The sequence below is a fragment of the Zonotrichia leucophrys genome, chromosome 24 (genome assembly GCF_028769735.1).
Source record: "Zonotrichia leucophrys gambelii isolate GWCS_2022_RI chromosome 24, RI_Zleu_2.0, whole genome shotgun sequence".
NCBI classification, from domain to species: domain Eukaryota; kingdom Metazoa; phylum Chordata; class Aves; order Passeriformes; family Passerellidae; genus Zonotrichia; species Zonotrichia leucophrys.
The window spans coordinates 2,380,825-2,400,894 of NC_088193.1; the positions used below are offsets into that span (position 1 = coordinate 2,380,825).

The 20,070-nt window shown below is 53.1% G+C and overlaps 2 protein-coding genes across 3 annotated transcripts in view; both read left to right on the forward strand.

The window, feature by feature from the left end:
* Positions 1-788: 788 nt before the first annotated feature.
* On the forward strand, positions 789-13,063 carry OAF (out at first homolog). 2 transcript variants are annotated; one of them, XM_064732179.1, is made up of 4 exons: positions 789-1,085; positions 8,838-8,972; positions 9,793-9,973; positions 11,681-13,063. In XM_064732179.1, the coding sequence occupies exons 1-4, from the start codon at positions 864-866 to the stop codon at positions 11,953-11,955; spliced, it is 813 nt and encodes a 270-aa protein (XP_064588249.1). In that variant the 5' UTR covers positions 789-863; the 3' UTR covers positions 11,956-13,063. The 2 variants fall into 2 exon arrangements, with proteins under 2 accessions (XP_064588249.1, XP_064588250.1); XM_064732180.1 differs by lacking the exon at positions 11,681-13,063 and adding an exon at positions 11,239-11,669.
* A 4,140-nt stretch (positions 13,064-17,203) lies between these two features.
* Positions 17,204-20,070, forward strand: part of POU2F3 (POU class 2 homeobox 3) — a 53,245-nt gene continuing 50,378 nt past the window's right edge. Inside the window, 2 exon segments of the mRNA XM_064732029.1 lie at positions 17,204-17,274; positions 17,276-17,487. Of these exon segments, the coding sequence (XP_064588099.1) occupies positions 17,204-17,274; positions 17,276-17,487 (283 nt within the window).

The window sequence follows — 20,070 nt, forward strand, 5'->3', positions numbered from 1 at the left end:
GTGCCCATCCAGGGCTCTGGGTTCTGGATCCATGTGCACATCCAGGTCTGTTTGATGGATCCATGAGCTCATTCATGGCTCTCTTTGATGGATCCATGTGCACAGCCTGGGCTCTGGATCCATGTGCTCATTCAGGGCTCTGGGTGATGGATCCATGTGCATCCAGGTCTGTTTGTGATGGATCCATGTGCCCATCCAGGTCTGTTTGTGATGGATCCATGAGCTCATTCATGGCTCTCTTTGATGGATCCATGTGCACAGCCTGGGTTCTGGATCCATGTGCATCCAGGTCTGTTTGTGATGGATCCATGTGCACATCCAGGGCTCTGGGTGATGGATCCATGTGCACATCCAGGTCTGTTTGTTGGATCCATGTGCATCCAGGTCTGTTTGTGATGGATCCATGTGCCCATCCAGGTCTGTTTGATGGATCCATGTGCACATCCACTGCTCTGGGTGATGGATCCATGGTGTGCAGCCTGGGCTCTGGATCCATGTGCATCCTGGGCTGTGTTTGACGGATCCATGCGCACATCCCGGTCTGTTTAATGGATCCATGCGCTCATCCCGGTCTCGGCCGCCTCTCGCCGCTCCCCCTCCGTGCCCGGCGCTGTTCCTTTAACGCCGGGGCGGGCGCTGCTCGGCGGGGCCGTCCCGGCTCCGGGGGGGAAGTGACGGGCGGGGGGCGAGGGCCGAGCCCGCTCGGCGAGGGAGGGAGGGAGGGACGGAGCGGGGGCCGCTGAATGAGCGCGGCGAGCGAGGCAGCGCCGCGGGGCCGGGGGCGCGGCGGGGCCGCCTTTCCCCGCCGCCTTCCGCGCTCCGGCCGCGCCCCCCGCCCGATGCGCTGAGCCCGGCCCGGGGGGATGCGCGGCCCGCGGCTGCCGGCGCTGCCCGCGCTGCTCTGGCTGGCGCTGGCCCCGCTGCCCGGCCCCGCTGCCCGCGCTGAGCTGCGGGTGCGGGTGCGGCTGCCCGGCGGGCAGGTGACGGAGGAGAGCCTGCAGGCCGACAGCGGCGCCGACTGCGTCAGCCTGGAGCTAAGGGCGGCCGACGGCGCCCTCGTCACGCTCACGGCGGATTTCAGACAGGTACGGGGCGGGGGAGAGCGTCCCTGGGGGGTTCAGACCGGTATGGAGCTGGGAAGAACATCCCCGGGGGTTTGGGAAGGGAGCGTGGTGGAGAGAGCATCCCCGGGGAGTTTGGGAAGGGAGAGAGCCAGGGAGAGCATCCCCCGGGCGTTTTGGATAAGAACGGAGCTGGGAGAGCATTCCCGGGGGGTTCGGACAGGCAGAGAGGTGAGGAGAGCATCCCCGGGGGGTTCGGACAGGCAGAGAGGTGAGGAGAGCATCCCCGGGGGGTTCGGGCTGGGAGCGAGGTGGGGAGAGCATCCCCAGGGAGTTCAGACCGGTATGGAGCTGGGGAGAGCATCCCCGGGATTTTCGGATAAGAGCGGGACTGGGAGAGCATTCCCAGGGAGTTCAGACCGGTATGGAGCTGGGGAGAGCATCCCCGGGCGTTTCGGGCAAGGAGCGAAATGGGGAGAGCATTCCCGGAGGGTTTCGGCAAGGACCGAGCTGGGTCCATCCCCGAGGGTTTCGGATAAGAGCATCCCCGGGTGCCGCGTGGTCCCGGCGGGGCCGGAGGAGGGTGAAGGCTGCGGGATGGGAGCGCTGGCCCCTGGCACTTTCGGGAGGGTCTGGTCAGGGTTTTTCGTGCACTCCATGAGTGCTTCTTGTGGGATGAGCTCTGGGATGGCGATCTTCCCGTCCTCCTTCCACATCCGAGTCCATCCCTGCTCGGAAGCTGGAGAATCTTGACTGGGGGTCCGGGAGCCAGAACTGTTCCAGAGGCATTGAAGGACCCTGGGAATGCAGAGGGAAAAGCCCATCCATCCTCTCGCACCGTCGGGGGCTTTGTTTGAGCTCTCCGGCACAGCTCCAGGACAGTGAGCAGGCTCGCTGTCCCCACCGCTGTCACAGCTGTGCCCGGGGCTGCCTCCGTGCTGGAAACAGCTGGAATATCCCGGTGGGGACGGGCAGCAGCTCTGGTGCTCCTGCCTGAGTTGTGAGCAGCACCGTTTGCACAATTCCTCAGAGTTTTGCACAAATTCCTCACAGTTTTGCCCAATTCCTCAGAGTTTTGCGTGGCAGGCTCAGCTCGGCCAGGCAGGGAGCAGGGTCAGGGCTGGGGAGATTTTGGGTTCCTGGTGTGGAGGTGTCCATGCTGTGCTGTCGCTCTGGGATATCTCTATCCCCGATGCCATGGGGTGCAGGTGATTCCTCAGGTGGGCTCCTGCTGTCTTTGGGGGCTCGTGTGGGACTGCCAGGTGTCAGTTCTGAGCTGAAGCCCCAAATCCCACACATCCCATGAGATGGAGATGCCAGTCCTGGCTGGATGCAGAGAACTCCCACAGCCCAGGGAAGCACAGTTTGCCCAGGCTGCCATGGCTGTGTTATCTTCATTCCAACCCCCCATCCTGGCTCTTTGCTCAGGTGGACTTTGCTTTGCAGCAGGAGGAAGCCCAGAGCCATGAGATAGGAAGGTGCTGTGAACCTTGGAGCCTTTTTGCCAGGGATTGTTCTGGTGCCTCTTCCCTGTTCAATCCCAGTCTCCCTCACGTCCCTTTTCCTCCCTGAGGTGCCAGCAGAAGCCGTGGTGATTTTGGAAGTGGTGGCATGTTTCAAATGTGGCATATTTCAAATCTGGCATGTTTTAAATACTCCAGCACATGTGCAAGGAAGCAGCCCTATGTGACTCCTATTAAAGAAAATATTAAACAATTGCAAGCCATGGGAGGTTAGGAAAGGCTCTGAAGCTGTGGATTGCAAACTTGCACATTCCCAGGCCAGGGAAATCCAAACTCACTACAGATCCTCTGGGCAGGTCCTGTTATGTGACCTGGTGGTTTTATTCAGCATTTTTCATTTGCTTCAGCTCTTCCTGAGAGCTCAGGGCTCACCCACAAACCCAACTGAGTGTGTGTTACATCTTCTCTCCCTCCCATCCTTATTAGAGCTGAGTTTATTCTGGGTTGGGGCTCTCTGGAGGTGTTTTGGGTCCATAAATTAAATTCTGAGCTCTGCAGCCCCTGCTGGAAGTGATGGTCCCTGGAGGGCTTTGCAAGCATCCAGTTTGCAGAAATGCATTCCTAATCCTCAGTTTTAGGGCTGAGTTTATTCTGGATTGGGGTTTTCTGGAGGTGTTTTGGGTCCATAAATTAAATCCTAAGCTCTGCAGCCCCTGCTGGAAGTGATGGTCCCTGGAGGGCTTTGCAAGCATCCAGTTTGCAGAAATGCATTCCTAATGCTCAGTTTTAGGGCTGAGTTTATTCTGGATTGGGGTTTTCTGGAGCTGTTTTGGGTCCATGGGTTAAATCCTGAGCCCCTGCTGGAAGTGATGGTCCCTGGAGGGCTTTGCAAGCATCCCACTTGCAGAAATGCATTCCTGATCCTCAGTTTTGGGGCAGCTGGGGCCTGACTCTGTCTGCTCCGTGGATTTGCTGGAAAATAGCTGGGAAAAGCCAGGGGAACATAAAGGAGCAGGAGGTGCTTTGTGGTGAGGTGAGTAATGTGTGAGCAGGCAGCAGCCTGGCCGGGCTTCCCCCCCGCCTGACCTGCTGCAGCTGCACCCAGACAGTTCCCAGTTCTGCCCAAATTACCCAAATTACACAATTTCTGCCTGCTCTGGAGGTCGTGGGGCTCTGAGCGTTCCCAGCAGCAGCTGGGGTTGTTGTCTGCTGCCCTTGAGCCTGATGATGTGGCCAGGATGCTGGGGTTTTTCCACAAATGAGTTTTCCATTCCTCTGGCTTAAACTGCAGGGGGTTTGTCCAAAGTCAGGGGTTTATTTGCTTTTTTTTTTATTATTTTTTTTTTCTCTCTCTGCTGGCAATTTGTGGTTGCCAGACCAGGGGCTGGAGAAGAAAGGAGCTAAATGAGATCATTGTTCGTTGCTTTGGTGGGACTTGAGCAGTGCCTGGGGCTTCCACAGGGCTGGGATTTTCTTTTCTGGGATTTTCTTTTCTCTTCCATCCCTGCCTGCCCTCCAGAGCTGGAGCTGTGTCCTCTGAGCACACCAGGTTATTTTCTCCTTGGTGCAGCACAAACTGGGCAGTGAGAGCTCAAACTGGGGCTCATTTTCTGAGCAGAACAGGGGTGAACCTTTATTTTCCTGCAGCTTGAAAGAAGGGAATGAAAACACTTCTTCTTTTCCTGTGGTCAGGCATAAAATGTATTGCAAAAAATCAAATTTTGTGTTGCAAAAAACCAAATTTCGCACTGCAAAAAATCAAATTTTGTATGAAAAAAAAATAATGAGGGGGCTCAGCAACCTTGACTGTTGTGTCTGATTGGAGTGGAGTGAGGTTGCCAGTTGTTAAACACGGCCTGAGAACAAAGTGGGTGGGTTTATTTCAAGGTCAGCACAAAGATAGGGAGAAGTTTCTCTTCCCTTCCCATTGCTGGAAAAGTTGGGCTTGGAAACACAAGCGGGGCAGCCTGGGGAGTGCTTTAACCCTTGCACTGCCAGTCCTTCCCGTGTGGATGAGGCTGCTGTGTGATGGTTTTGGGGTGGTGGTGTCAGAATTTCCTCATGCCAGGGGTGTTGGGTGACAAATCACCAGGTGGCACGGAAAGCACCTGAGCTCAGATTTCATCGGTGTGGTTTGGAAAGCAGCTTCTTCTCTGAACTGATACCAAAAGTGGGAAATGAGGGACATTCAGCTGCCTTTGGGAGGGGTCATTAAAACACCCTGGTGTTTTTTACTCAGAAAATTTGCTTTTTATTCCCCCTCTCCCAGCACATCCTTGATTTGCCTTTCCAGATACTTGAATATAAAAGGCAGCACACCCAAATTCTCCATCCCAGCCATTTCCAGGCACAGAGGGGTTAAAATCCATAATCCCCACCCATTCAGGGCAGCTCAGCTGGCTGGACCCCGGGCGTGGATGCAGCACCGAGTTCCCTGCGCTGTGCAAACCCCGGGAATTCTGCATCCCTGGCTGCTGACAGCAGTGCAGAATCGGCCCCAGCAGTGCTGGTCTCACCCCCTGTCCCCAGCAGCACATTCTCCTTTTTTTCCCTGTGCCACTGCAAACACAAAACTGGGTCCCCACAGCAGCCCCGATGTCCTTAGGGGAGAGAAATTTGGCAGGAGGGCTGCAGGAGTTATTGAAGTGATTTATTTCCCTGGGAATGGTTGCTGGGCTGGGAGCTGGACCACACAGGATTGTAAATCCCTGCTGGAAAAAAAAACAACCCGGGCTTTCAGGGCGGGCTGAGCCGCTCTCACCCCTCAGATGGATGGGAGGGAAGGAGCTGGAGGATTTTCCTGCTCTTCCTGGGGAGTGCCGTGGGCAGGGACAGGCAGCAGTGGGGTTTCTGGGCTGAAATAATGGGATTTTGGAATGGGAGCACTGATTTCTGTGCTGAAATAATGGGATTTTGGGAGCACTGATTTCCATGGTGTTTTGGGAGTGGGAGCACTGATTTCTGTGCTGAAATAATGGGATTTTGGGAGCACTGATTTCTGTGCTGAAATAATGGGATTTTGGAAGTGGGAGCACTGATTTCTGTGCTGAAATAATGGGATTTTGGGAGCACTGATTTCTGTGCTGAAATAATGGGATTTTGGAATGGGAGCACTGATTTCTGTGCTGAAATAATGGGATTTTGGGAGCACTGATTTTCCCTGCTGTAACAATGGGATTTTGGGAGTGGGAGCACTGATTTCTGTGCTGAAATAATGGGATTTTGGGAGCACTGATTTCTGTGTTGAAACAATGGGATTTTGGGAGCACTGATTTTCATGGTGTAACAATGGGATTTTGGGAGTGGGAGCACTGATTTCTGTGCTGAAATAATGGGATTTTGGGAGTGGGAGCACTGATTTCTGTGCTGAAAAAACGGGATTTTGGGAGCACTGATTTTCATGGTGTAACAATGGGATTTTGGGAGTGGGAGCACTGATTTCCTGCTGTAACTGCATGATTTTGGAAGTGGGAGCACTGATTTCCCTGGGCTATCTCTCACTGATTTCCTGCTGTAACAGCAGGATTCTGGAGCACTGATTTCCCCGCTGCCTTGAGGAGCTGCTGTGGCCTTGCTGCAGGGCTGGCTGTCCCCAAACCCCATTTTTGTCACCCAAACCCCAAGCCCAGCTGTCACTGCCCCACTCAGGGCTGAGGATTCCCCACCCTGAGTTATCTGGAGAGTCCCTGCTCTGCTGGGACTTGTTCCCTGCTGGGAAATTAGTTGTATATTTATATGTTTATTTATAAATTTTATATATTTTATAAATATAGTGTCTATTTATACATGTTTATATTTATATATTTCTTTTATAAATATTTTATGTTTATGAAATATGGTTTCGGCCCTGCTATTCTAGCTAATCTAGCTTTAGCTTATAAATTCCCTATAAGTTCCCATAAGGAAAAATCATAAGAATAAAGGCAGTTAACAACCTGTTCTAGTAAGAAAAATAACTTTACACCTGCATAAACAATAAATCTCTCCTATGAGAATCAGTGAATAAATATATAAACTAACCAACCTAACTCTTTAAAATATATAATATGTAAACTTTTAAATAGATAAACTTTACAAAGAAAATAACAATATCAATATAAACAGATAAAGTAATATATAAATATAACTATACACATTATTATATATTATATATTATATATTATATATTATATATTATATATTATATATTATATATTATATATTATATATTATATAGTATATAGTATGTAGTATATAGTATATATTATATATTATATATTATATCGTATATAGTATATAGTATATATAAATTTTATATCAGTATAAATAATTATAATTAATTATGTATTTATATAAATATATAAATAATAACATATGCCTTCAAATATATAATATATAATAACTTCAAATATATATTATAAACTTTAAAACTTTAAAAAATATAAACTAACTCTCTATAACCAAATAGAGAGATTTGACAGACGTACAGCCTGGCCATTTACTGACCAACACACACAAATAAATAAGTGTATTGTTAGCCAATTAAGTCTTACACATTCCTTCTGATATTTCCCATAAATATGAGCTTTGTGACTAAAGAAGGGGCTTTTGTGCATGAAGAAACTGAGTCCTCTCTGCTTAGTAAAGCTTTTTTCTCTTTCTGAAATATTTTTGAAGCAGCCTGGTTTGGTTCTTGCTCCACCTGGGGCTGCAGGGACGGAGGGACCAAAGCCAGGCAAAGATTTGGGACAGAGCAGGGAAAAGAAGAAATTGGTTCTGTTTGGGACAGAGTGGTCACTGCTAAAGGTGGGATTTCCCCCCTCAGAATGCTACAGGAGCCAGAAAATATATCCTTGAAAATAAATATATCCTTGAAAAAATGGCTTTTTAAAAGCTGTTTCAATGCTGGAAACCCAGCCTGTCCCAGTGCATCTCCCTTGGTGTCGCCTCTGGGAGTTTGGGCACAGGGAGTTGTGAATTCTTCATCTGCATCAGCCCTGAGGAGGAAAGAGCTGCCTGGCTGAAGGCTAATTCTTAAATGGATGGATCAGGAGGATTAATCAGCTGCTCAGCATGTTCTCATTTTACAAAAATCGCCTCCAACCTGGGAAGTGCTGCGCTGTTTTTAATCTCCTGCCCGTGGAGGTTTTCGGCCTGAATGCAAAGCGTGGCTCTCGCTGCTTGCTTTTCCCAGCCTGTTCAAAGGGAATTGGAATTAAACCCTCAGCTGAGGAATATGCCAGAGTCAGCTGCTGGTTTTAGTCCACTCATCCATGGGCCCTGCATGCTGGGGGAGCTCCCAGCTGGACCAAATGTGGATGGGGAATGTGGATTGTTCCAGCGACTCAGTGGGACACCTCCCCGTTAAATCTCTCGGAAAAAAAGTAAATATTCCACAGCAATTTCACAAGAATTTTTGGAATCTCTTTCTTCTCAGTGCCGTTGTGCAGTCAAGAATTGCAGCAGCAAGATGATTCCTTCCATCCTGGGGTGTAAAAATGCTGTTTTTGCAGCTGTCCAGATGTGCACTGAATGGCATTCCCGCTGTTCTTCTGGGCATGGGAGAGAAGGCAGGAAATAAACAGGGGGCTCAGTGAGCAGGAAAAGAGAAATGCTCCCTCATGGGGTAGAGGGAGGCTGGAAAAGAGAAATGCTCCATTCTGGGGCTGGAAAAGAGAAATGCTCCTTTCTGGGGCAGAGGGAGGCTGGAAAAGGGAAATGCTCCCTTTTGGGGCAGAGGGAGGCTGGGCACTGAGGCATCCAGCAGGAACAGCTCAGGAGGAGAGGGATCTGATCTCTGGTTCTGCTCCCCAGCCCTGCCCAGCTCTCTGTGCAGGGGTTTGGCTGCAGGAGGTGCCAAAGGCAGGGGTTGATTTCCCTGTTCCATCCCTTGGAGTGGGATGGGATGGCACCAAGGGATGGCAGATTCCCACAGAGGGCACTGATGCCCCTAAAGAGGGAGGGATTGATCCCTGCAAAGCAATCAGGGTTTGGTGCCAGAGCAGCACACAGGGTCCTGCTGTTCTGTGGCTCTACATGAAGTAACTGTGACTGATTTCCAAGCTGGTTCTGGAAAGGACTGCAATCCATGTTATATAAAGTGACAAAATTAGTGACCTGGACAGAAAAGGAAGTCAGCTGCAGCTGATCATGGCTCCTTCTGCCTTTAATAATTCCATTTTCACATCGGTTCCACACACTCAGGGATGAGTAACTTTTTCTCCACTCGTCAAGGAGCAAGTGAGGGGAGACAGCAGAGGAAATCTGGGGCTGCTTACTCAGTAAGGCATGAGGATGATGGCTCTCACCGTTGTTATTTCTCTCTCTGTGTCAGGAGGTGAAGATTTTCCGTGCCTTAATCCTGGGGGAGCTGGAGAGGGGCCAGAGCCAGTTCCAGGCCCTGTGCTTTGTGACCCGGCTGCACCGCAACGAGATCATCCCCAGCGAGTCCATGGCCAAGCTGCGCCAGGTACCGGCTCCCTCCTCCCCTCCAGCCACGAATCCTCAGAGTTTTCCTGCCTGGATGCCCTCCCCAGGCTGTTCCCTGGCTGCTCAGCCCTTCAACCCACCCCTGACCACCCCTCCTGCTTGAGGGGTTTGGTGTTAAACTGAGTTTGTCAGTGGTATTGAGCCAGATTTAGTTGAGCCTCATTGGTGTCGTGGTTTAGTTGAGCCTAATTTGTGTTGGGGTGTGAAAATCCCTGCCCCAATGAAGCCAGGACTGATCTGGGACCATTCCTGGAGAAACCATCACAGGCAAGGGTAAAACATTGTGGTTTCAGTACCAACAGGTTATAGGATGCAGGTGCACATCTTTTTCTCACATCTGGCATTGGCACCACATCTGTAAGGAATGAGATGCGCCCAGGATTGAAGTTGTGATGATTTCCTCTGCAGAAAAACCCCCAGACAGTGAGGCAGGCAGAGGACATGCAAGGCCTGGAGCACCTCAGCAAGCACCTGCTTAAGGGGTTTGGTGTTAAACTGAGTTTATCAGTGGTATTGAGCCAGATTTAGCTGAGCCTAATTTGTGTTGGGGTGTGAAAATCCCTGCCCCAATGAAGCCAGGACTGATCTGGGACCTTTATCAGGACAAAACCTGGAGAAACAACCACAGGGAAGGGTAAAACATCGTGGTTTCAGCACCAACAGGTTAATTTAAGGTGCCTCTCACCCAGGTAGGATGCAGGTGCACATCTGTTCTCACATCTGGTGGTGTTACCACATCACACTGTGCTCTAAGGGATGAGATGCACCCAGGGTTGAAGTTGTGCTGATTTCCTCTGCAGAAAAACCCGCGGACAGTGAGGCAGGCGGAGGAGGTGCGAGGCCTGGAGCACCTCAGCATGGACGTGGCCGTGAACTTCAGCAAGGCAGCCCAGCTGAGCTCCCACATCCACAACGTCTGCGCGGAGGCCAGGGAGGCCATTTACACGCGGGAGGAAGATGTCAAGTTCTGGCTGGAGAAAGGTGATTTCCCTGGAGCTGCTGCTGTCAGTGGGCTGGCACGGTGCCCTGCTGGCTCCTGCCAGGTTCCTGGGGATCAGCACTGATTGTTTTGGCTCTGAGGCGCGTGTGTCACCCTGCCTGTGTGTGAGCAGGTCTCGCTCCTCCTGCTGGCGCTCCCTGAGTGAACCTAATTTGGGATTTTAAAAGTAACCTTTTCACCTCCTCCACAAACCCAGAGGAGAGACATTGGTTTGTGTCTTTTGGCTTACTGTCCCTGGGGTCGTTTGTTCTCCTGTGGTTCCTATTCAGATTTCAGTCCCTGGAGATGCTCTGTCCAACCTCCTCCTTGACCTGGGGTCTGTGCAGAGATACCAGAGCTGGCTTTGGTGGCTGCTTCCTTTGGCTTTACCTCATGGCAGCACCCTGAGGGATCTCTGTTCACCCTGAGGGATCTCTGTTCACCCTGAGGGATCTCTGTTCACCCTGAGGGATGCCTGTTCACCCTGAGGGATGTCTGTTCACCCTGAGGGATCTCTGTTCACCCTGAGGGATGTCTGTTCACCCTCAGGGATCTCTGTTCACCCTGAGGGATGCCTGTTCACCCTGAGGGATCTCTGTTCACCCTGAGGGATGCCTGTTCACCCTGAGGGATCTCTGTTCACCCTGAGGGGTGTCTGTTCAAGGTGCTCCCAGACCTTGCTTTCTTTGGGGTCCTTTCCTCTCCTGTGGCTCCCATTCAGATTTAAATCCCAGCAACTCCTGGAAGCATTGTGCAACCTCCTCCTCACCCTGGGAGCCATGTGGGGATGGCTTTGGTGGCTGTTCCTTCCACCCTGAGCTCTGTCTGTCCTTGCTCCCACAGTGGTGGACGGCTCCATGTTTGAGGTTCTCCCCTAGACCTTGGACCTGCTGGACCTTGCTTTACTTGGGGTCTTTCACTCTCCCATGGCTCCCACTCAGATTTAAATCCCAATAACTCCTAGAAAGATTGTCCAACCTCCTCCTCAGACTGTGTGGGGATGAATGCAGTGATCTTTCCCTCCACCCTGATCGTGTGTGTGTTTGCCCCCACAGGAGTGGACAGCTCCATGTTCAAGGTTCTCCCCCAGAGCTCGGACCTGCTGGACCTTGCTTTACTTGGGGTCTTTCACTCTCCCATAGCTCCCACTCAGATTTAAATCCCAATAACTCCTAGAAAGATTGTCCAACCTCCTCCTCAGGCTGTGTGGGGCTGACTTTGGTGGCGGTTCCCTCCACCCTGATCCCATGTGTGTTTGCCCCCACAGGAGTGGACGGCTCCATGTTGGAGGTTCTCCCCCAGGGCTCAGACCTGCTGGACCTTACTTTCCTTGGGGTCTTTTATTCCTTCTGTGGTTCCTATTCAGATTTAAGTCCCAACAGCTTCTGAAAACACTCTGTCCCACCTCCTCCTCAGTGTGGGAGCTATGTGGGCTTGACTTTGGTGTCCCTTCCCTCCACCCTGATCCCGTGTGTGTTTGCCCCCACAGGAGTGGACGGCTCCATGTTTGAGGTTCTCTCCCAGGGCTCAGACCTGCTGGACCTTATTTTCCTTGGGGTCTTTTATTCCTCCTGTGGTTCCCATCTAGATTTAAGTCCCAATAACCTCTGGAAACATTGTTGAACCTTCTCCTTAACCTGGGAGCCATGAGGGGATGACTTTGGTGTCCCTTGCCTCCACCCTGATCCCGTGTGTGTTTGCCCCCACAGGAGTGGACGGCTCCATGTTCGAGGTTCTCCCCCAGGGCTCAGACCTGCCGGAGCTGCAGCGCTGCCGGCAGTGCCCCGAGCGCTGGAGGCCGTGCATGTGCAGCTACTCGCTCAGCATCGAGTGGTACCCCTGCATGCTCAAGTACTGCAAGAGCCGCGACGCCGCGGGCAGGCTCAGCTCCTACAAGTGCGGCATCCGCAGCTGCCAGAAGGGCTACACCTTCCACTTCTACGTGCCTCAAAAGCAGCTCTGCCTCTGGGATGAGGAAACTTAGAGCCAGGCCGGGCCTGCCAGGGGTGGTTTGTCTGCCCCAGCGAGGAGCTGGCTGCTCTGGAGAAGGGATGATGTTCACAGCGGTGCCTTGTGCTCTGTGCCTTTCCTCGTGGCCTGTCCTGGCCTCCCTCCCCACGGGGCCCTGCCCTGGCTCCCTGGAGCAGGAGATGCAGGTTTTGGGGTGAAGCGCAGGGAAATGGGGTGCTGCCCTGCTCTGCAGCTCACAAGGGCATTTCCCAGCCTTCAGCTGAGCGGGCAGGGCGAGGATTTGCTGACCTGACATCTCTGCTGCTGAAGAACCTCCTTCGCTGCCTTCGCCACCTCCTGGTGACACATCCACGGGGAAACAGCTGATTTTTGGGACCACGGCCCCTGAACAAGGAGGCTTTGAAGCCCACCCAAAGCAAGAGCCTGCCTGTAGCTTTTCCTAGTGCCTGACTGGCTGTTATATCCCCCTGTGGATGGAAGATACACCGGGGGAATAACCCAGCATCTCATGCCCCTAAAGGGCTGGTAATTAGGGCTTTAATTAATCCCTCTCTAGACTAGTGAAGGCCCAACTTTTTGTGTTGGCCTTGTGACTGTTCCACTAAGAGAGAAACATCTAGAGACTCATGACTGCCACCATAACCCTGTGATGGAAAGGGAGAGGAGGATCCCAGGTGGGTTCTGAAGAAGACAGGATTCTACATCCACATCCAGTTTTCTGTCCTGCTCTGCCAGCTATTCACAAGAAGCTCTTAAATAACTGTACTGCTTTGCTGTGCCTTGGTTTCCCCATATGTTAAACAAGGGTGACTCTGAAGTTGTCCTTGGCCCTGGAATGTTCCAGAAGGGACCAGACAAAAAGCACTGCAAGTGCTGCTTGGGTCTGTGTCCTCTTCTACTAAATTAGGACAAGCACAGAGGGGAGAGAAGCTCTTGGGGTCTTGAGGAGCCCCTGTGCCTCCTGGTGAAAAGCCTTCACAATGTGCCTTTTTGCCTAAAATACAGGAATTTTTTTGCAAAAGAAGAAAAAAAAATTTGGTTACAATTATTTTTGTATTGATCACATAAGGGGGTGGGGGGAGAAGGGAAAGGTATTTTAATATTGGAACATGAAGTAAAACACACTTGAAATAATTTTTTTTTTTTTAAAAAGACAAATTATTTATCATTTGTAAGGTAAAATAAACTGATTTTTTAAAGCATCCTTGGCGTAGAAGTCTCTCTGTGCATGATACTCTGTGTGTGAATTCAGATTTGTTCCTTTTTGTGTAAATCTGAAACCTGCACCTGGTGAAGAGCCGTGGACTGGGGGAGAACATGCAGGAATTTTGGGTTCAGTGGTGAATAGAGAAAATATTCCTGGTGAATAGAGAAAATATTCCTGGTGAATATAGAAAATATTCCTGGTGAATAGAGAAGATATTCCTGGTGAATAGAGAAAATATTCCTGGTGAATAGAGAAGATATTCCTGGTGAATAGAGAAAATATTCCTGGTGAATTCTTCCAGGAAAATTTAAATTTAAAATAGAGAAAATTTAAATTTAACATAGCTCCAGCTGAAGAGGGCGGCGCTTTGGGGCCAGCCCGGAGCTGCTGGAAGGAGAAATGAAATGTGGAGCTCTGCTTCCCTCTAGTGTGGGGAATGCAGGGATGGCACCAGCAATTCCAGCTTTTCTCCGCCTCACCCACCAACAATTCACCCTTTTCCGGGGCAGGGGGAGCAGGGGATTGTTCTGTGCTCTCTGTGGGGTTTTATTTCCCGGGAATTAAACCCAGCTCTGGGGCGGGCTGTGAGCAGGATGGGGATGGATTCCAGGCACTGCTGTCCCTTCCCGCGTGTCGGGGATGTCGGGACGGACACGGGATCTCTCTTGGAGCATAGGGGCCCATCTCCAGGAGCCTCCTTGGGTTTTAGTTTGGAATTCCGAGGCTCTGGAGCGGCCGTAGCCGGTGCAGTTCCCCGGCCTCCAGCAGTGGGTGCTGGCGGAGCGCGGCTGCGCTCCGCGATGTCGGGACAGGGATGCTCGTGGTCCCTGCGGGATCGCGGGATGTCCCCAGCCCTCCCAAAAATAAAAATAAAAATTAAATTGGGGAGTTTTGTAGCGTGTCGCTGCACTTTGTGCTTTCAAGGCCCTATCCCATAAATCGGGTGCTGCCTGCAGAGCTCATCTCCCTCCAGAGGCACCTGGAGCAGCAGGAGAGGAAGAGCACGGAGCCTGCAGTGAGGAGGGGAGTGGACAGGTCATGGTGAGCACACGGAAAAGAAAGAGAGCAGAGTGTTTGATGGTGTCTGGGAGTGATTTTAGCAGTGATCGGAGTAAAACCAATCCTTCCTTGCCTGATCATCTCATTTCCACAGCAGAAAGAAGTAGTGATGCTGTGATCCATCCTCTGATTTTCATAGGGATGGTGTGTTCTCTCAAAGCTCAAGGCATTTAAGGGGATGGGCTTGGGGAGAAAACCACCTAAATATTCAAATTTTCCCGCTGAGCACAAAATAACAGCCAGAAAAAGCAATTCCCAGCCGTGTCTGGGGCCAGGAGAGGGCACTGGTGCCCTGCCCGTGGCCGGGACAGCATCCCTGCCCAAAGGACGGCCGGGATTCCTATTCCTGCCCGGCTGAAGATGCCACCGGCAGAACCCTCCCGGTGGGCTCAGGAGAACGGGAAAAGCGCCAGGAAGAGCAGGGAGAGATGAGAAACTCCTGCTTGGTGAACAAAAGCCGCTCTGATGTGGGGGAAGCAGAGCTCCCGTGGCCTCCAGCCTCTCAAGCTGGCCGGGAGCCACCAGCAAATACATTCGTGTTTGACGCAGTGAAGACACCCGATCGCGTCAGGCTTTCAGGATGGGGAAAACCCAGAGAAAAACGCACGAGAAGAGGGCGGCAGCTGCCCAGGAAAGCCGCAGGGCTCGGTGGCTGCAGCGGTGGCACCAGTCCAGCAGCTGCCCGTGCCAAGCTGGTGCCACCTCGCTGCTTCCTGGAGGCTGAAATCCCATCCCTGCCCTGGAAAGAAACGCCAGGGCGAGCCGGGAACCCCCAGTTTTCCTCCAGATTTCCCTCGTTAGGGTTTCATTGAGCTCCTCCGCCCTGTCCCGGGGATGTCCTCGCTGCCCATGCCGCGGGGCCGGGCTGCAGGTGAGGCTGGAGATGCTGCCCGCCCACCCATCCCCTGGGAGAAACCTGAATTTCCAGGGAGGGAGGGAGGGAGGGAGAGCGGCGTGTGGGAAAGCCGAGAGCCCTGGAACGCGAATTACCCAGCCAGGGAGAGATGAATGTGCGATAGCTCGTACCTGGCAGCTACTAATTGAGCGTTAACGCTTTCGGCAGCTCGGCGCTGTCACACCGGTGTCCCCAGGGCTGCCCGGGTCACCAGGGTGGCACACGGCAGGGACAGGGAGCAGCTCGGTCCCTGTCACAGCCCAGGCTCTGGCCTCTGGCTCTTTCTGCAGAAGAAGCCATCGGAGGGGGATTTTTAGGGGATTTTTTCTTGCCTGGCTTCCCTGGAAGTTGGTAAATACAGCTTGGAGCAGCAGGGATGAGGAGGAAGAGGCTGGCTGCCACTTCTGTCCTCTCCTTAGGGGACAGAGATGGAGCACATGTCAGGAGAGCAGGCTCTCCATGTGCCAGCCTTTATCTTTATTATTTATTATTTAACCAGGCTCTTTATCTCCAGCCAGCACGGGTTTCTTTGATGCTTTTGTCTTTCCTTTTCGTGCTGTTTCACTCAGCATCGAGGCCCAGCCCAGCCTGAGAGGACACAACACCACAGAATGACCCCAAACCTCTGTTCCTTCACTCACACACCTTTCCTGGGGGTGATGCCCACCCAGAGGTGCTCAGGGCAGGTCCAACCCAGCCTGAGAGGACACACGGACACAGAATTACCAACCCAAGGAGCTGGGGTTGTTTGGCCTGGAGAAGAGGAGGCTCAGAGCTGACTTTATTGCTCTCTACACCTTCCTGAAGGGAGGTTGCAGAGGTGGGGTTGGTCTCTGACAGAAGCAGAGGACACAGTCTCCAGCTATGGCAGGGAAGGGATAGGTTGGATATTAGGAAAAAAATAATTCTGAAAGAATAATAATAAAGCACTGGAATGCTCTTCCCAGGGAGGTGGTGGAATCACCATCTCTGGATGTGTTTAAAAACAGACTGGACATGGCACTTGGTGCTGTAGTTGAGGTGTTGGGGCACAGGTTGGACTCGATGATCTTAGAGGTCTCTTCCAACCTCATCATTCTGAGATTCTGTGATTCAATTTCTGTTCCTTACTAGCACACCTTCCCTTGGGGTGATGCTCACCTGGAGGTGCTTAGGGAGGATCCAGCCAGACCTGAGAGGACACAAAGCCACAAAATGACCCCAAACCTCTGTCCCTTCACTGGCCCACCTTCCCTCAGGGCAATGCCCACCTGGAGGGGCTTGGGGCCAATCCAACCCAGCCTGAGAGGACACAACGACACAAAATGACCCTAAATCTCTGTTCCTTCATGGGCACACCTTCTCTGGGCCACTTCTCTGGGGGCACTCCCCACCCAGAGGAGCTCAGGGCCGATCCAGCCCAACCTGACAGGACACAATGCTACAGAATGACCCCAAATCTCTGTTCCTTCTCTCACCCACCTGCCCTTGGGGCAATGCCCACCCAGAGGTGCTCAGGGCCAATCCCACCCAGCCTGAGAGGGCACAACGGCACAGAGTGACCTCAAACCTCTGTTCCTTCACTCACACACCTTCCCTGGGGACCCACAGGTGCTTAGGGCTGATCCAACCCAGCCTGAGAAGACACAACACCATAGAATGACCCCAAACCTCTGTTCCTTCTCTCACCCACCTGCCCTTGGGGCAATGCCCACCCAGAGGTGCTTAGGGAGGATCCAGGGAGGACACGACGGCACAGAATGACCCCAAATCTCTGTTCCTTCACTCACACACTTGTCCTGGGTGTGATGCCCCCCCAGAGGAGCTCAGGGCCAATCCCACCCAGCCTGAGAGGGCACAACGGCACAGAGTGACCTCAAACCTCTGTTCCTTCACTCTCACACCTTTCCTGGTGGCAATGCCCACCCGGAGCAGCTCAGAGCCCAAAGGGGGCTCGGGCAGGGCTTTGGGGCAGGTGCTGCGGGTGCTTCCCGAGCTGTGCCGAGGGCGGAGCGCTGCTCTTTCCTTCCTGCCCTCCTTCCCACCCCACCCCGCAGCCTGGCAGCGCTGCAGGGACTCATCCATTCCCCCAGTTACTAATATGCAAATGGCAGCGTTTGCATGGGCCTGACGCCAGGCTGCTGGGTGTCAGGGCACCCGAGGGAGCCGGAGGTGGGGCGAGGCGTGGCAGCGCCGCATGCTCACCTGGCCCTGCATGGCAACAGGCAATGGAGCTCTAGGTGCCTTGGGCTGCGGACCCACGGCCGCTTCCAGAGGCAGCGGGTGGCAGAGGAGGGAGGGCAAACTGGCAGCCCCTGGCAACCTGGGGCTGACGGCAGCAGGCTGGGCACACCGCGGATTTGCCCCCGCCGGCAGGATGGTGAACCTGGAGTCCGTGCACGCAGGTAAAGGGCACGGAGCGCAGCGCGGGGCAGCGGGGCCGTGGGCTCGGGCAGGAAACGGGGTTTGATCCCATCGCCGTGACCTTTCCTCGCTCTTTTCCCTCCTCTGTTCTCCCGCTGGTGAGGTGCCCACATTCCTGCCGGGGGATGGATGGATGGATGCTGCCCGGATCTGTTTAGGGGGCTGCCAAGCCATGCCCACAACGTGGGAGCAGCGCTGGCGCAGAGTGCTGGAAAATGAGACTTTTCGGGTGCCTGGAAAATGAGAATTCAGTGCCTGACCCGTGCCTGCTGTCATTGGGAGGAGGGAGAAGGGATAAACCCGCGGAGGGATGCGGCAAAGCTGGAGGGAGGTGTGCGAGAGAGAGATGGGACACGCGCTGAAAGGAGAAAAGTTCGTGACAAAGGAGGGAGAAATGAATGAGGAGGGCGCTGAGGGAGGCTGGGTTGGGTCAGGAATGAATGAGCAGCGAGGCTCAGGAGCTGCTTCCGAAGGGATGGATGAGCTCCTCACACCCCCCCTGCGCAGCCCCTGCCCTGCAGCGAGCTGGCAGCCGGAGCGATCCCTGCCCGGCCGCCGGGGCTGTGCCGAGCCCGGCTCACCCTGCCCGAGCTCCATCCCCGCGCACAGAGCTGGGGGAGATGCTGGAGCTGAGCAGCCAGACCCCGATAGCCCCGTCCTGGCTGGGCAGGCAGTGATTTTGGGGTACAGTGACTTTAGTGACTTTTGTCCTGGGCTTTGTGCAGCACAAAACTGCTGGAGGGGAGGATGCATCCATCCCTGGGGTACCCCTGTGGGAGCGCTGCTCTTTGGGGGATACCTGGGGGTTTGCAGCCCCTCCACGAGCCCTGCCTGCCCGTGGGCTCACAGACAGGCCTGCAGGGCAGCTGCAGCAATGCCACCACCCAGCCAGGCTCAAAGGTGGCCAAAGCCTTTGCTCCACAGCCCCAACCTCTGCAGGGCTCTGGGGCGGCTCTGTGGGCAGCCTCAGTGGGCTGGGGAGCCCTGGACACCAGGAGAGGCTGCCAAGGAGGGAATTGGCTCAGGGTGTGAGCCTGGCTGGTTGGAGAACTGCTCTGGGTGTGCTGGGGTTGGTGTCTCTGGGGGACATATCCCCCACAGGCTCCAACCCACCCACCCAGCCATCCACCCAGCCATCAAATTCAGATGGACAACCCCTCAGCTTTTCCCTTTTAATGGGAATTCTAACTGTTTCCAGACTCGTTGGGGAGGGCAAAAAGAAAAGGTAAAAAAACCGACCCATCCACCCATCCACCCATCCAGGCATCAAATTCAGATGGACAACCCCTCAGCTTTTCCATTTTAATGGGAATTTTAACTGCTTCCAGACTTGTTTGGGGGGGCAAAAAGAAAAGGTAAAAAATGATCCATCCATCCATCCATCCATCCATCCATCCATCCATCCATCCACCCATCCATCAAATTCAGATGGACTCCCTCTCAGCTTTTCCCTTTCCATGGTAATTTTAACTGCTTCCAGACTCGTTGAGGGGGGCAAAAAGGAAAGGTAAAAAATGGCCCATCCAGCCCTCCAGGTGACTCTTTCCTCACAGGGACACTCCCCAGCTGGATCCTGTGCCCTCTCTCAGGGCTGGGTTTGGAGCTGGGGCTGTGATCCCACTGCCCCTGATCATCCCCCTGTGCTGACAGAAAAGCTGCAGCTTTCAGGACTCCTTTGGAGCCCAGCACAATAGGAGGGGATTTTTCCACCCCTCCACAAAAGCCGTTCCGTTTTGGGGTCCCTGAGCAGCTTTGAGGCCCCTCTGTAACAGAGCTGAGCTCAGCTTTAACCCCAGTTTTTATCTTGGAGGTTTTCTCCAACTTTAATGATTTTAGGAGAAGACTTGAGGGGCTTTGAGGCCCCTCTGTAACCTTTATGCAGGGCTGAGCTCAGCTTTAACCCCAGTTTTTATCTTGAAGGCTTTTTCTCCAACTTTAATGATTTTAGGAGAAGACTCAGCCCACAGGGGGACTCCCATGCCCCTCACACCCTCCTCTCTGCTGAGACACTTCCCTGCTGGTGCCACCACCCTTTCCCAGGGCATTTTAGATATTTCACCTCCCTGGATATTTGGAAATTTGGGATATTTCAGCTCCTTGGATATTTGGAAATTTTGGATAATTCACCTCCCTGGACATTTAAAAATTTGGGGTATTTCAGCTCCCTGCAGCCTCCAGAGGGGCTCAGACACCTCAAACCCCGGGGTGATGCTCCCAGGCCAGCCCAGCTCCCCCTGCTCCAGGAGCAGATTCCCTTTTGCAGCCATCGGGCCGGCTCGGGCAGCAGCTTGGGAAAGGCTTGGTTTGCTGACAGCGTTTGTTTCAGCACAAATAGAGATGCAGATATGTCCTGGAGAAGTGTCTGCACGGGCAGAGCTCCTTTGGTCTGGCTCAACCGCCCCGCCTGCCCCTGCCCCTGCTCTGTTTGCAGCACATTTTTAATATGGCCCAGGCCACACTGGCGGCTCCTAATAGGGCTGTGGTTTGCAGTTAGGCTGTCCTAAGCCGGGTTATTTTTCCCAGAGAGGTTTTATTTATTTTTTTTTATTTATTTTTTATTTATT